This window comes from Hyla sarda, chromosome 2, assembly GCF_029499605.1.
Source record: "Hyla sarda isolate aHylSar1 chromosome 2, aHylSar1.hap1, whole genome shotgun sequence".
In the NCBI taxonomy this organism is placed as follows: domain Eukaryota; kingdom Metazoa; phylum Chordata; class Amphibia; order Anura; family Hylidae; genus Hyla; species Hyla sarda.
Genome location: NC_079190.1, coordinates 55,120,253 through 55,137,377, shown reverse-complemented (window position 1 = coordinate 55,137,377; position 17,125 = coordinate 55,120,253). Strand labels below are relative to the sequence as shown.

The 17,125-nt window shown below is 45.5% G+C and overlaps 1 protein-coding gene across 1 annotated transcript; it reads right to left on the bottom strand.

The window, feature by feature from the left end:
* Positions 1-3,300: 3,300 nt before the first annotated feature.
* POMP (proteasome maturation protein) lies at positions 3,301-16,754 on the bottom strand. Its single transcript, XM_056561834.1, has 6 exons — positions 16,604-16,754; positions 12,372-12,472; positions 10,581-10,641; positions 7,536-7,637; positions 4,953-5,046; positions 3,301-3,390 (listed from the first exon to the last, which is right to left on the bottom strand). Exons 1-6 carry the CDS (start codon positions 16,604-16,606, stop codon positions 3,323-3,325), a joined length of 429 nt encoding a protein of 142 aa, XP_056417809.1. The 5' UTR covers positions 16,607-16,754; the 3' UTR covers positions 3,301-3,322.
* Positions 16,755-17,125: the final 371 nt, after the last annotated feature.

Here is a 17,125-nt window from a genome sequence, read left to right as displayed (position 1 = left end):
AGGGGAGAGCTCAAAACTGCAGGCGCATCAAGGAATTCCCTAGGAAAACTGCAACCCTGAGATACTTTTGGTGACCCTGGAAAATGGGGACATTAAAGTCTGCATCCCTCAGATCCAGGGTGACCATGAAACAGTTCTGACTCAGGTTCAGACTGAATTGTCTCCATACAGAATTTTCTGTATTTCAGGAAACGATTCAGTAACTTCAGATTTATTATTGTGCGGAAGGAGCCATTTGGTTTCCTTATCAAAAAGAGGGTTGAATAGTATCCTGGTCCCCTCTCTGTTTCTGGAACCTGAGTCAGAACTCCCATCTGTAATAGGGAATAAACTTCCTTCTCCAGGGCAGCTTGTTTCTCTGGAAATGCTCGAAGATCTGTTTGAACAAACCTGGAGGTCGGGAGACATAAAAAGATACATTTTTAAACCATGGTTTTATTGTTGATAACACCCAGTGGCTTACAGATAACCTGCCTCCCACTGGGAACCACCAGTCATGGCTGACCGGGCTTTTTGGCAGTATCAAGGGTATCAGTATCAGTACCCCTCCCCTCCCCTCTCCCCTGAAAGGGCTTCTTGTTCTGGGAAGGAAAGGAAGGGATAGAAGGGAAACTTTTCTTCTTATCAGAAGCTTTTTTCTAAAACCTGATCTAATTCCTTGCCAAAGAGAAAGGAACCTTCACAAGGTATAGCACAAAACTTAGATTTAGAAGTGAGGTTCCCCTTCCACTCTTTTAGCCATATGGCTCTCCTGGCAGAATTGGAACAGGCAGAGGCTCTGGCAGACAGCTTTAAAGTATCTGCGGATGAGTAGGAGACAAAATCCGCAGCTACTGCCAGAGTAAAAATTGATGCCATTGGGGTACCATCTCTAATCTTCTCCTCCAATTGATCAAATAGACCACAAGAGATCTGGCTACTGATGTGGTTGCAATCATGGGTCTAAAGGAGCCAGCAGCTGCTTCCTAAGTCTTTTTCAGGAAAGGATCCGCCCTTCTATCCATCGGTTCCTTTAGTGAACCAGTATCCTCAAATGGAAGGGCTACTTTCTTAGCCACAGGCAGATCAATTTTAGTGGATCTGTCCCAGTTAGCACAGTCCTCCTCCTGAAAAGGATATTTCCTCTTGATAGAACCTGGCACAACTGCAAACTTTATCTGGTTTCTGCCACTCATACTTAATAGAAGATAAGGATTCATGCACTGGAAAAGCAATTATCTTCTAAGTTGTAAGACCTTCAAACATATGGTCCTGTACTGACATTGGCTCGACCTTGTCCTCCAACTTCATTGTTGTTCTAACCACTGACTAAGCCATCCACATTCTTGGTTGGAAACAGAGCACCACTATGACATTCATCCAACCCCTCAGAATCCTCCTATTCTTCTTCCATCTCAAAACATTCCATCTCATCTGAGGTAATTAGCAAGGATAGGCGATCAAGAGCAACTCTATTACTAGCACCTGGCTGTTGGGATGACCAAGCCGACATACATGCTCTAATCTCTTCTCTGACTACGTCTTGCATGCTTTTATAGTAAAGGCAGGAGACATCCCCCACAATCTTAACACAAGATTCACAATGTGAGCCCACATAAGCAAAATACAGCTTTCTTCTACATAACACACACTCCTTTCTTTTACACTTAATCTTTTTCCATTTTCCCAGCAGGCATGACATCACTGAAGCTTGCTGAGGGACCACTTCCGCCCTCACATGATTGCAGTGCTGTGATGAATAGAAGACCTCAGGCTCTATGCATGTTTCAGTCTGTGTTGCTATCTGAGGTTCTCCTGCAGCTTTCAGTCTGTGCAGCTTTCTGTGAGAACCTGTGGAGCTTTCACTTTCTCTGCAGCTTTCTGTGAGAACCTGTGGAGCTTTCACTTTCTCTGCAGCTGTCAATCAAGCTCAGTGAGAAGTACTTCCTGAGTTTGGACTCCAGAACTCTCTATTAATTGTGGCAGGGAACAGAAAAGAGCCACCTAGTGGACGTTTTTTCAAGGAATGCGGGTATTACAAGACAAGCCCATTCAGGAAAATACATATAAAGGGGAAACTATACAGATGGTAAGGGGGGGGGGGGGGGTTTATCATTTTAATTAAATAGGAGGTTTTTCTTTTTTTCCCCTCTGCTTGGCCCTTTATGGGTTTTTCTTTTTCAGGGGGGGGGGGGGAGGGGTTAGCGGGCAGCTATGATATATCATTTAATATTCTAAAAAAGGTGATTATTCTTAATTTTTTATTTTTTACAAATTTTGTACAACATACATATTTTTATAATATGCTGTGCTATTTTTCATCAACAAGTATTTTGAGCTAATTTTTTGTCGGTATAGTTTAGCCAAAACCAGGAGTGAAATTGACAGAAAAAAAAAATTATATATACATAAAATGGAAAAGTTTTCATTTGTATTTGCATCTGTGTTTCAAAAGAAAAATTGAGTGAACCCAGCCTATAAGAATAGCTTGTTATTATTGGCTCACCCGGGGGTGTGGGTGGGAGGGTGAACTTGGGCTGGGTTAACACTATGGAATTTCCATCTATAATTTAAGTCGGAAATTGCAGTGCAGCAGAGTTCCATTGTCGGCAATGGGATTCTGCTGCACAGTGCACACTACTAAATTTTTAAAGGTGGCCGTTCCGCTGCCAAAAGAATGTTCTCGTATATTCTTCAGCATGGATCTGCCCAACAGACATTGCCGTCTGTAGGGACAGAAAGATACGCACGGTCCTAGCGCTGACTGATTCAAGTTGCCACTGGCCTCACTCAGTCTCCGGTTGGAGATTCTCAGTGTGAACCTAGCCATACCGTAGACTATTCCTGTGGCTCTGTGCATTTTATTTACCTTGTAAGGCAGTGTTTCCCAACAGGATGCCTCTAGCTGATGCAAAACCACATGCATGCTGGGAGTTGTTTTTGCAACAGCTAGAGGTACCCTGGATGGGAAACACTGTTACGATTTCACAGTAAGATACTGTATATTGGTAGAAATATTATATTGATATGAATAAACAGGCACAAAAAGGTGCAGCAATGAAAAGATTTGTCAGGTAATGATCTGCAGCAGATAAGCCTACACAATAGACCGGTTTAGCCAGTGATTTCGCCATCTACAATGAATTACATGTTTAATGTAACAAGAGACCAGAGATTTTGAAGCATTTTTTTTTTTTACTCTGCAGTTGTGTCAGCAAATCAAAAAAAGGCTGAATAATACTCTAAAACTTTGTTATGCAGCTTAAAATAAAAGATTACAAAACAGTCCACAGATTTTTACAAAAGAATCAGAACATTGAATTCAAGTAGCTGAAATAATTTATTATAACAGGCCAAACTTGTGCTCCATCATCATGTGCGGCTCTCCCATCATCTCGCACTGAGCAGGATCTGCAAAATACAAATGGAAGCCGGTGAGCTATAGACACCGCTACATACAGAAACACGGGCAGGGCTCTGGAAGACAACTATTAACCCCTTAAGGACACAGGGCATACCTGTATGCTAACAGCGGGTCGGGCCCAGCCTCTAACAACGGCCGGTACCCATGGCTAATAGCGAGCATTTCCGCAGCGTTTAAAGTTGATCGCTGTCAAGCTCACCAAAATTTTTAACATTTATCCAACCCAACTACTGTATAAATACATTTCATAACCCCTGTGATAGCGGACCTGACGTGTTGTCCAGCTTGCCAAGATCATTGTGAGAACCTGTTTGCCTTTGGATCACTCGCACTTCGGCAAATAAAAATGGTTTCCACAATTCCACTGCCTACGTCCATTTCTTCCACCTCCTGGTGCAGCGCCACTCCCGCAACCTGGACCTTTGGGACAACCCCCGCCAGGGACTCCCGCACCACCTCCTGCTATGTTCTCGACCACCGCGTGCGGTACCGACGACCGGCGGCTCCCAGACCGTGCCGCTACTTTTCAAAGCGCTAAACAGAGTTGTGCCTGCCGACAGCACAACCCCGCAAGGTAAGCGGCATTGCTCATTTACTCTTCATTTTTAAACCTACTGCACTATCAGAGAGCTGTTTCTCTTGTCTTTTCTTATCCTCCTACTACTATCCACAGGACAGGGAATAAGTGTCTGATTCTGACTGCTGGGGCCCACCGCAATTTCCTTTACGGGACTCTCCCTACTCACTGGTTTATCACCCTCTGGCCCCCACATTTCTGGATGTGGGCAATTGATGTCAGCAGCCATAAAAAGGGAAGGTAACCCCATTCGGTTGCTGTGATAGGATCGTCGCACCCCCCCCCCTTACAACCCAAAACACTATACCAATGATATTTTAAAATACCATTTAGATACAGCTGTCAGCATATCTACAGTACAGTGATCCCTCAACTTACAATGGCCTCAACATACAATATTTTTACCATACAATGGTCTTTTCTGGACCATTGTAACTTGAAACCAGACTCACCATACAATGTACAGACAGTGCAGATCTGTGAAACGCCCCCTACAGTACAGGGTGGCCACAGTTAGCTGCTCCTTTGGACACCAGGTGACGACGGCTCCATGTTACTTTTTTAGGACACTGTGTACTGTACAGGACCCTGAAGAAGCTCCTGTCCTCTACATAGACAGTGATTACAGCTCCCAGAAGATATTTCTTTTATATGTAAGGACTTGTTTTATCTGTATTAGTTATCTAATTATTTTTCTTTAATCCTCACTTTTTCCTATTTTTGGATGACATTTTGGGGCTTTGGAACCAATTATCAGGTTTCCATAGAGTTATGGTCTCAACATACAATGGTCGTCCTGGAACCAATTAATGATCTAACTCGAGGGACCACTGTATATTATTAACTGGAGGAAATAACCACCACCCCCACAACAACAACAACCCACCACCACCAAAGTTTAACCATAAGTTGGACATTTTTCACATGAAGTTTGTACACCTGGTCCCAGTAATAGAACATGAGAATTTTTACCATTGAGAATATCTTCAAAGCCGATACATTCGTCGTTCCCTCTCAAGGTGTCCAGAGCGATGTTAGAGCTCTGCAGGAATGGAAGACGCTGAATCTACCAGAGACAAAAAAAAAAAAAAATCACCGTCAATGCAGTAACCAGAGGCTCAAATAATAGAATTGGAAATGAGAAAAACAGGGAAGGATGTGTAGTATTCACTGCTATAAAATCCTTGATGAGGAAGCCAGAACATTGTATATTTCACATAATAGAGGATTATCAGTGTGTGTTCTGTGATCGTGTCTCCCATGGGGGCCCAGATATTATTGCTATTTCCTTTCCCTTCTATGGTGGCATGTGTTACATCTGGGCCATTCTTTTGCATTTTGTACTTCTATTTGATATTCGCCTGTCCTTTTGTTGATCCCCTGATGAACTGTTACTGATTTGGAAAACAAATTGACACATTACATAAGCATTTCCCCAAACAGGGGCCTCCAGCAGTTGCAAAACTACAACTCCCAGCATGCCCGGACAGCCTATGGCTGTCCGGGCATGATGGGAGTTGTAGTTTTGCAACAGCTAGAGGCACCCTGGTTAGGAAACACTGTCAGATTATGGCTTTTGAAGGGTGTGATAGGGATAGATTACGGCCCTACCATCTTTAAAATTCCCAGCTCTGTTCGGAGTTCCTTCCTTACAGTAGACATGCTTGTATCTGTTTCTATGTTATGTTGTTTGTGTTTTATGTATATATCTACTCAAGTTTTGAGAGTCCACAGTACTCATCATTAGCCAGTAGGATATTGCTAGGAACCTCCTGATTTTTGTTACTGTATATGCTTGTACTGGTCAGTGGTTTTGGTTATTTTAACTAAAAGCATTTTACTCATTGTACACTAAATTATATACAGTGATCCCCCGACCTACGATGGCCCTGCCATACGATCATTTCAACATATGATGGCTTCTCAGAGGCCATCGCATGTTGAAAGCATCATCAACATATGATGCTTTTGTATGTCAGGGCCATCGCATAAACGGCTATCCGTCAGCACAGACTGCTTCAGCTGCCACCGGATGGCCTTTTAATGTGCCCCATTTAATGTGTCACTCACCTGTCCCCGCCACTCCGGACTGTCCTCTTCATGCTCCGCTCCATAGCAGTCACTCTCCGTTGTCATCACGTCGTTGCGCACACCGTCCAGTCATCCAATAGGAGCAGCGTGCGCAGCGACATGATGGCGGCAATGGACAGCGACGATCCAGGGCAGCGGTGACGGTCCAGAGTGGCGGGGACACCTCGGGGACGTGATGACGGGCGATGGAGAGCGATGACTGTCCGGAGCGGCAGGGGCACATGAGTATAACTTTGTATATTATTATTGCACGGATCCCTCAACATACCATAAATTAAAGTAACGATGGTTCATTTGGAACGATTATTACTATCGTATGTTGAGGGATCACTGTATATAATTACTTTAACTGCATATTTATCAAGTCTATAACATTGAAAAATAAAAGTAAGAAGCTTTCAAATCGGAGGCAAATTGGAGTGAATGGAGCCACAGTGTGCATGCTCAGCCAATCCTCCATTCATTCTCTAAACATACAGGCACTGAGAAGGAAGTCAAAGAGAATGAATAGGGACTAGTGGCTGAGCGCACACACAGCTGCTCTATTTATTCAAAGAGCAACTGGCCTCTATTTTGTCCCCCATAAATCAGTAGGGTATCCCCTATACTGTGGATAGGAGATAACACCCGTAAGAAAGTAATCACATTTTAAAAGGATATTCTGGTTTAGAAACAAATCTAGAAATCAGAGCATTTCTTGAGAGCTCCATATAGACATGCTTAAAGGGGTTATCCGGTGAAAACTATCTTATCCCCTATTCACAGGAAGGGTAATCGGGGGCGAAACTATTGTGGGGAAAACTCTCTTATCCCCTACTCATAGGAAGTAGCTGATCGTGGGGGATCTGACAGCTTGGACCCTCCGTAATCTTCATAACGGGACCTTGGCTCTAATTGAGGAGAAGCAGTAGACGCCACATGCTCCATTCATTTCTATGGGAGCGTCAGAGATGCCCGTATGATTTACTCTGGTCTCCTCACTGAGAGCTGGGACTCTCCTGCCATCAGCTATCTACGCCTTTCCTGTGTGTTTACTTAACAACCCCTCCAGGGGTCAACAGTCATCATAAAAAGCTATTCACATTTATCTCTATACCTCAATAAATATCTACATATTAAAAGGATACTCTGCCCCTAGACACTCTCTATCCAAAGGATAGGGGATAACATATCTGATCGTGGGGGGTCCGGCCGAGGGACCGACGGCGATCTCTGGGCCAGCACTGCGGCGTTCTGAACACGGGAGCTTGGGGCTTCAGTGTTCTTGATGTCACACCCCCTCCATTCATGTCTATAGGAGGGGGCATGACTGCTAGTACACTGCTGTCACGTCTCCTCCCATAGATATGAATAGCGGCCCGGAGATCGTGGGGGTGTCACAGCGATCTGCGATCAGACATGTTATCCCCCTATTTGGATAGGGAATAACATGTCTAGGGGCAGAGTACCCCTTTAAAAACTTACCTGCTTTGCTGCTTTTAATTCCATCTGCAGCTTCAAGGGAGCATGTAAGCCTTGGATGTTTCTTAGACTAGAGAAATTGACTTTCTCTTGGTTGATCTGGAACTATACAAAAACAACAAAGATACACATAAGGATTTCTTAGTTGAAAATTTTACAGTACTGTAACGCAGTGTTTTCCAAACAGTGTGTATCTCCTGCTGTTGCAAATCTACAGCGCTCAGCATGTCCGAACAGCTTTTGGCTGTCCAGGCATACTTCGAGGCACACTGTTTAGAAAACACTGCCATAATGGCTGTCAACCTTTACACGAGTTCCTGTCCCCACTGGGGCTTGTCACCTAATTTCCCTATATCTGACACACATGCTAGGACATTAGAAGTCTATTAAACTATCACTATGTGGGAGAGAAGCTGGAGGAACCCCACCAAAACATGGAGATAACATACATTGATGTTTTCCTTGGTTCGACTTAAACCCAGGACCCCACAGCTGCAAAGTGACTGTGCCGACCACTGAGCTAAAAGGGCTACAAGAAGTCACTGTTTAGACCATGTGAGGCGTCCAACTATTGGTGGCGTCTTAATTAGGGATCGACCGATTATCGGTATGGCCGATAATCACGATTTTGGGCATTATCGGTATCGGCAATTACCTTGCCGATAATGCCCCGCCCCCAGCACCCACCGCACCGCGTCGCACCCCCCACCGCACCCCCCCGGCCCCATTGCCTCCCCCATCCCCAGTTTTATAATTACCTGTTCCCGGGGCCCACGTTACTTCTTGCTCTTGCTGCGTCCTGCGTTACGCTGTGCGCAGTGACATCACCGTCAGTGCGCACAGTGACAGTTCAGGAGGACGCCACCGGAGCCAGTTGTAGAGTGGACCCCGGGAACAGGTAATTATAAAACCGGGGATGGGGGAGGCAATGGGGCCGGGGCGGTTGCGGTGAGGCGGGTCGGGGGGGGGGGGGGGGGAGCGGTGGCAGTGATAGGTCTCAGGACCCCCGGACAGGCAGGAGGAGAGAAGCGGGTGGCGACGGCGGTCTCTGGCACCGCAAAAGCCACTGCAGTGCATTGATTTAAAGCGCCAGATTTAAATCAATGATCTGCAGCGGTGTCGCGGGGGGATAAATAGCCGATAACTTACCAGAATATCGGTATAAGTTATCGGCTATCGGCCCTAACCTCCACAGATTATCGGTATAGGCCCTAAAAAAACGATATTGGTCGATCCCTAGTCTTAATGTTCAGCAGAGTAATTGTGGATGACCCCCTCCATGGATTTTGTATAAACACGATTCCAGTGCTATCCTAGGTGACAAAAACAAAAAAAAGTTGTCCAGGAATAGAAAACCAGAGCTAATTTCTTAGCGCCACTCCTGTCCTCAGTTTGTGTGTGGTATTGCAACTTGTCTCCATTCACGTTAGGGAAACTGAGCTGCAATACCACACACAACCTGAGGACAAAGGTGGTGCTTTTTTTTTTTTTTGAAAGATTAGTTCTGGCTTTTTTTCTATTTCTGGACCACCTCTTTAAAGGGGTTCTCCCACGCTAAACATCTTATCCCCCATCAAAAGGACAGGGGATAAGATATTAACTTGCGGGGATCCCAACGCTGGGGACCCCTGCGATCTCTCCTGCAGGACCCCCGTTTTTCAGCTGCACAGAGCGAGGATCACTCTATGGCTGATGACGGGCTGAGCAAGGGACAGAGTATCATGACATGACTGCTCTGCCCCCTTGTGACATCACACCCCACCCCCTCGACGCAAGTCTATGGGTGGGGGCGTGGCGGCCACGGCGTGGGATCTCCGAGATCTAACATCTTATCTCCTATCCTTTAGATAGGGGATAAGATGTTTAGCGCCGGAGTAACCCTTTAATGACTGTTTTGTTTAGTGGATCGGGTGTCTCGATAGATCACGGAGGCCCTATTTGTGTGAGTCCAACCTGCGGCTTGCAGCAAAACTACAACTCCCAGCATGGTCCGGGCATGTTGTTAGTTGTAGTTTTGCAACATTTAGAGAGCTGTATGTTGGTCACTAGAGATGAGCGAACTTACAGTAAATTCGATTCGTCACGAACTTCTCGGCTTGGCAGTTGATGACTTTTCCTGCATAAATTAGTTCAGCTTTCAGGTGTTCCTGTGGGCTGGAAAAGGTGGATACAGTCCTAGGAGGCTCTTTCCTATGACTGTATCCACCTTTTCCAGCCCACAGGAACACCTGAAAGCTGAACTAATTTATGCAGGAAAAGACATCAACTGCCGAGCCGAGAAGTTCGTGATGAATCGAATTTACTTTAAGTTTGCTCATCTCTATTGGTCACCCTTACCTTAGTTCAACATGGAAGCTATAGTTCACAAGTGTTAAACTACAGCAATAGTAATTGAGATACCGCAGTGGGGGCCATTGCTTCTACATATGCCTCCACACATTTCATGTGTACAATTCCTATTCATACTGTAAAACTATCTAGACTCCGTGTGAGGTTTTACTTCTATGTAATTCAATAACTTGTGGTTACTCTACACAGCTAGTATATCTTCATTAGTTTCCACCAATGTTAGCACACAAGGAAATAGTTCTATCTTGCACCATATTTACTTCTATGTAATCTCACAATAAATTTCTCCTTGAGCAATGTTGTCCTACTCTGCTCAACTGGCCCTGCTGCTAATACATGTGCCAACAATGTGCGTTTTCCGGGTGGAATGTGACTCTGAATGATCCGGCGGGTGCTAGGACCACTCGGAAAGGCACTGTCAGACGGCAAAGCATTTCTATGCGGACCCCACGGAAAGAATAGACATGTCTATTCTTTCTGTGGACTCCGAAATTGAGACTTCTGTAAAACATCTGCCTCGGAAATGTTGCTGTGTGCACAGCAGAATCCCACTGAAATCAATGGGACCCTGCTGCAGCAGAATGGCCGTGCGGAATATTCCTGCGGACATTCCGCTGTGTGAACATGGCCTTATAATCAATTCAGAGGTAGATCTGAACACACAATGAGCTGTTTTCCTGTCTTTCTGCTGATACTTACATTTTTCTCTGACATTTCTAAGGGATGACTTGGTAAGAGTTCACTCTGCACGCTGGTAAATCTGCAATAAAAACAAAACAAGATATGAACTGTTTTTCTGATATATAATGTGACCCAAAAACTGCATTTCTGGGTTGTTTTTTCCCCCTCTTTACATTTACACAGTTTACCGTGCAGGATCATGATTATATTTTAACAGCTCGGACAATTCTGCATGCGGCGATACTAAATAAGTTTATATTTACTAATTTATTGTAAAATGGTTAATGATTTACATTTTTTTTTATTTTTTTAGGGGAGGCACTTTTATATCAGTTTAAAAATCATTTTTTAAATTATTTATTTTACGTTTTTTATGTTTCCATAGGGAACCGTTATATGCAATAACTGGACTGCATTCACTCTACTGATATAGCCTAACTCTGCCATGCTGTATCAAAGGAGCGATGATCCAGTGGTAGACCTGGCACAAGACCGCCATTGCCAGTCATTAGCAGCGAGAGCGCCTGTAACTCACCACCTATGAAGTGGACACAACTCCTTTTATAGACACTAAACACTTAAAGACGTATGTGTAAGAAAAGGCGACCAAGGGGGTTACAGGTAGACCCTGTGTGGTATAGGGGTTAAAAAGGTTATCAAGGATTAAAAATATAGCTGCTCTCCTCCAGAAACAGCACTGCTCATCTGTAGGTTATGTGGTATTGCTGGTCAGTTCCATTAAAGGGGTACTCCGCCCCTAGACATCTTATGCCCTATCCAAAGGATAGGGGATAAGATGTCAGATCGCCGGGATCCCGCTGCTGGGGACCCCGGGGATCTCTGCTGCAGCACCCCGCTATCATTACTGCGCAGAGCGAGATCGCTCTGCACGTAATGACGGGCAATACAGGGGCCGGAGCATCATTACGGCTCCGCCCCTCGTGACGTCACGACCCGCCCCGTCAATACAAGTCTATGGGAGGGGGCGCGGCGGTCGTCACGCCCCCTGCCATAGACTTGCATCAAGGGGACGGGCCGTGATGTCATGAGGGGCGGAGCCATGACATCACACTGCTCCGGCCCCTGTATCGCCCGTTATTACTCACAGAGCGAACTCGCTCTGTGCAGTAATGATGGCGAGGTGCCGCAGCGGCGATCCCCGGGGTCCCCAGCAGCGGGATAGGATAGGGGATAAGATGCCAGGGGTGGAGTACCCCTTTAAAGGAGGAGGAGGAGAACTGCAGCCACAATTAACTTATCCCTTATTCACAGGATAAGTAGCTGATCGCAAGGGTCCGACTGCTGGGTCCCCTGTTATCTCCTGAACAGGTTCCCGGCTCTCCGTGAGGACCACGTGTTGTCTACCGGTAGATGTCACAGGCTCCATTTATTTCTATGGGAGCAGCGATGATGCCGGAGTGCTGTACTCTGGTCTTTTTGGCACTCTAATAGAAATAAATGGTGCACGTGCCTCCTACTGCACACGCTCCACAATGAGAGCTGGGCCCCATTCCAGAGTGCGCGGGGTGTCCCATCAGTTGGTTTAATTGTGGCTGGAGTTTTCCTTTGCAAACCCCATCAAATTGAATAGCTACATTGTCCATAAGGTTGAAAAAAAAAGACAAGAGTCATTCAAGTTCAACCTGTAACCCTACTGTGGTTATCTGGAGGAAACAAATCCTAAAAGTGATCTCCCCCTCACAAATCCTCCTCTTCTCCATGTGCACCGAATTATAGGTTGTCAATATTTTTAACCCTAATGCTGGTATAAGGATTAGACACATGCATGGTAAAGTGCGATTCTCATACCCAGCTCGGAGAGTATCCTGAACTCCATATCCACCATACTCAGTAGAGAGCTCAGCGATTGGGACACTGTCCTTCAGCTGTGAGGAAAGAGCCTTGGAGTTCTGGAAAACAAATAAGACTGATATGAATGTATGATCATATAATATACAATATTTTAAATGTACGGCAGCATAAGAATTCATTCATAAGACCAAGTTTAGAGCACAAAAGGACGCTGGAAAAAAGTAAAGCTCGCCATACACTTCTGTGGGACCATGCACAGTTTTATATATTAAATACCTTTTGATCTATGTAATACTACGCCCCCTCTCCTTGCAGACCTCCTGAAGGTTCGGGGCATTTCTTCAGGACCATGACAAACTTGCTCCTTTCCTCCCCCTCCCATGTCATGACTTGATGTCTGCACAAACATTTTTACATTTGCAAAAGTTTGTGCCTAAAGTGCATGCTTTATATAAGTGCATGCTTTATATAACTCTAATGCAGCCATGTGGAACCTAAAGTGTTACAAGTACACAAAAAGAAACTCAATTTTTATGCCAAAACATTTATTTTTTTTCACATTAGCAAAGCTTTGTGCCCAAAGTGCATGCTATTTATAACCCTAAAGCAGCCACGTGAAACCTATATGGTGCTAATACACAAAAAATAAGTTCATAAAATGACCAAATAGAAATAATTTTGCATATAAATAATTTCTTAACACCTTGTATTGTTTGTCAGTGTTCATGGAAATGTTCCTCTTCTGAAACGACGGCAAACTGTCTGGATCTCACAGGGCTCCAGCTCATACTGGTGAAAGCTGGATTTTACACTGCTCAGAGAGATAACCACACCCCCTGATCGAAATTATCTTGTTGTTAGGACCAAAAAGACTTTGTTACCAGGGTTGGTTTGCCAAATTTAAAGGAGATGTCTGGTGCAGACAATTCTTATTCCACCCTGCCCAGGCTACCAAAAAAAAAAAAAAAAAAAAAAAAAAAAAAAAAAAAAAGAGAAAACAAACTTCACTTACCTTCCTACGTTCCCCCGGAGCTCTGCAACAGCTGATCAGTCGGCCGGGCTGTCTACTACCTACTTCCCTTAGCCCAGGACGTCACACGGCGCTGCAGCCTATCACCGGCAGCAATTGTTCACATCTAAGTTATACTTACCTAGTCCCGTCTTCTCAGGCTGTAATCATGCCTCTTCAGCACAACTGACAGCCCGGGTATTGCCAGCGTCATCTCTCTGCTCCAACCCTCACTGCATCCCCCCAAATTTCCTGTACGGAGCCCCAGCTACTTACCCGTCCTCAGCGCACTCCATTCCCCACCTTCCTGAACTGACACAAGTGACTGCCTGCTCAGCCAATCACTGGCTGAGGTGGGACATGGCTGCGGTTGGCGATTTGCTGAGTGAGATGTTACTTGTGTTCCTCCAGGAAGTGGAGGGGGGTTCTTTTTGTTTTGAGGACATGTAAGTAGCCTGGACCCATTTTGGAGACAGCGAGGGATCCTAGCAGTCGAACCCCCCCCCCCCCCCCCCCAATGATCAGACACTTATCTCCTAGCCCCCGGATAAGTGTCTAAAAGGTTCAATTCCCCGGACTACCCCTTTAATCCCTTAAGGACTCAGCCCATTTTGGCCTTAAGGACTCAGACAATTTAATTTTTACGTTTTCATTTTTTCCTCCTCGCCTTCTAAAAATCATAACTCTTTTATATTTTCATCCACAGACTAGTATGAGGGCTTGTTTTTTGCGCGACCAGTTGTCCTTTGTAATGACATCACTCATATCATAAAATGTATGGCGCAACCAAAAAACACTTTTTGTGGGGAAATTAAAACGAAAAACGCAATTTTGCTAATTTTGGAAGGTTTTGTTTTCACGCCGTACAATTTCTGGTAAAAATGACATGTGTTCTTTATTATATTGAGGGTCAATACGATTAAAATGATACCCATTATTATATACTTTTATATTATTGTTGCGCTTAAAAAAAATCACAAACTTTTTAACCAAATTAGTACGTTTATAATCCCTTTATTTTGATGACCTATAACTTTTTTATTTTTCCGTATAAGTGGCGGTATGGGGGCTCATTTTTTGCGCCATGATCTGTACTTTTTTTTGATACCACATTTGTATATAAAAAACTTTTAATACATTTTTTATAATTTTTTTTTAAATAAAATGTATTAAAAAAGTAGGAATTTTGGACTTTTTAAATTTTTTCTCGTTCACGCCGTTCACCGTACGGGATCATTAACATTTTATTTTAATAGTTCGGACATTTACGCACGCGGCGATACCAAATATGTCTATAAAAAATGTTTTTACGCTTTTTGGGGGTAAAATAGGAAAAAACGGACGTTTTACTTTTTTATTGGGGGAGGGGATTTTTCCCTTTTTTTTTACTTTTACTTTTACATTTTTTTTTTTACACTTGAATAGTCCCCATAGGGGACTATTCATAGCAATACCATGATTGCTAATACTGATCTGTTCTATGTATAGGACATAGAACAGATCAGTATTATCGGTCATCTCCTGCTCTGGTCTGCTCGATCACAGACCAGAGCAGGAGACGCCGGGAGCCGCACGGAGGAAGGAGAGGGGACCTCCGTGCGGCGTTATGAATGATCGGATCCCCGCAGCAGCGCTGCGGGCGATCCGATCGTTCATTTTAATCGCGAACTGCCGCAGATGCCGGGATCTGTATTGATCCCGGCACCTGAGGGGTTAATGGCGGACGCCCGCGAGATCGCGGGCGTCGGCCATTGCCGGCGGGTCCCTGGCTGCGATTAGCAGCCGGGATCAGCCGCGCATGACACGGGCATCGCTCCGATGCCCGCGGTTATGCTCAGGACGTAAATGTACGTCCTGGTGCGTTAAGTACCACCTCACCAGGACGTACATTTACGTCCTGCGTCCTTAAGGGGTTAAATGGGCACTGTCACCAATTTTTTTTTGATCTGTTGTACTACATCATATCTCTAATATACTTTTATTTTATTTATTTTTTCATTAAAATAGATTCGTTTACATTTAAAAACCAGCCACTAGGGGTCTCCCTCCTAGTGGCCGGCTGCAGCCTGGCGTGGCGTCACGCTTGAATTCGGACCGATGCCGGCCCGGCATAGGTCCAAATTCAGTCAGGCTGCGCTCGCTCGCTGCCTGTCAGACAGGCGGGAGTGAGCGCTTTGAAGGAAGAGGATGCGCGCAGGCTCCCTGGCCTCGCACGCAGGCCCTGGAGACAGGTAAAATATTTGTTTGCGGGCTGGGGAGCGGGATGTGCTGCGATCACACATACTGTGTTCACCTAAACAGTATGCCTCCAGTTTCCCCACTAGTCAATAGATGTCAGGGCAAGCTGGGAGTTGTAATGGGGAAACTGCTGGAGGTACCCTGAATAGGTGAACTAAGGAGGGAGTGGGTTGACCGGAGTGGCGCAAAGGGGCCGGGGGGTTGCGGGCTGCGCAGCAGGGAGGGGGTACACTGAATAGGTGAACTAAGGGGGGGGGGGTGAGTGGGTTGCGCGGCGGGGAGCGGGATGTGCAGCCATCACAGATACGGTGTTCACCTATACAGTATGCTTCCAGTTGTTTCCCCCCCTACAACTCCCAGCATGCCCTGACAACCAATAGATGTCAGGGCAAGCTGGGAGTTGTAATGGGGAAACAGCTGAAGGTACATTGAATAGGTGAACTAAGGGCGGAAGTGTGCCCCCCCAGCAGGCATCAGTGACGTTGTGCCTGCTGGGGAAGTCTGCCTGGTAGTGAGCACACGACCAGGCAGACAAAAGGCATTTTTAATATGTTAAAAAAAAATTAAAGGCAGGGAGGGGGTTAGGAATAGATGGGCAATAGGCAGGGACAGAAAAAAAAATAGATGGTTGGAGCTACTCTTTAAGGGGTGCACATACTTTTTACTAACACCAGTTAGGCTGAGCCCTTCACTAGTGAGCAGACCCTTCTATAGTGTCACCTTATGGTTCCTCAAACAACACACAAACCCCTCTAGAGAGGTAGAGATCACACTACGGATCCCAAAGACCCTCACACTACCTCCGCTGCATGCACAGGTTATAGGCTCCTCAGCCAGTACCAGGCGGGAGGCCGGTGACACAGCAAGACAGTGCCCGGCAAAAGAGAAACCGAAAGCAAGCAGGAGAGATGTATTCTCCTCACACGGCTCCTACATCCCGGTACATAGTGACAAGGTGCCGGTGATACCGCACATCGCTCACCATAATGACGATAGCTTCTCCGGTTATAAGTCGCTGATTCCCATTCAGTGCCCGGAACGCAAAATCACTCTCGAGCTCTAAAGCGCATGCGCAAGAAGCAGGACGTTGCGTGCTAAGGTACACGTGCGCGCGTCAATACTGCTTGCGTAAATGCGTAGGGGGCGGAGCTAGTATTGTAACCTTCGAAGTGGCGCGTTATCTGTAGTCGCTGTCATGCAGTGACGTCACGCCGTTCAGTTGTAGTGAAGTCCTGTACTGACCGTAAAGCGAGCTCTGGCGTAAAGCTGGATACATCCTGTTGTACTCTGTTATCACCGATTTGTAGTTTTGATGCCGCTGACTGCTGTGGTTTATTATCATGTGGTTTATTATCTCTTTGGCCCTCGATTATTATTATAAAGTGCAGTGTTTCCCAAACAGGGTGACCCCAGCTGTTGCAAAACTACAACTCCCAGCATGCCCGGGCAGCCTTCGGCTGTCCAGGCATGCTGGGAGTTGTAGTTTTGCAACAGCTGGGGGACC

Coding starts and splice junctions, on each gene's coding strand:
- POMP (XM_056561834.1), bottom strand. Junction 10,642..12,371: donor CAGGATACTCTCCGAGCTGG/GTATGAGAATCG, acceptor TTTTTATTGCAG/ATTTACCAGCGTGCAGAGTG. Junction 5,047..7,535: donor AATTAAAAGCAGCAAAGCAG/GTAAGTTTTTAA, acceptor TGTCTCTGGTAG/ATTCAGCGTCTTCCATTCCT.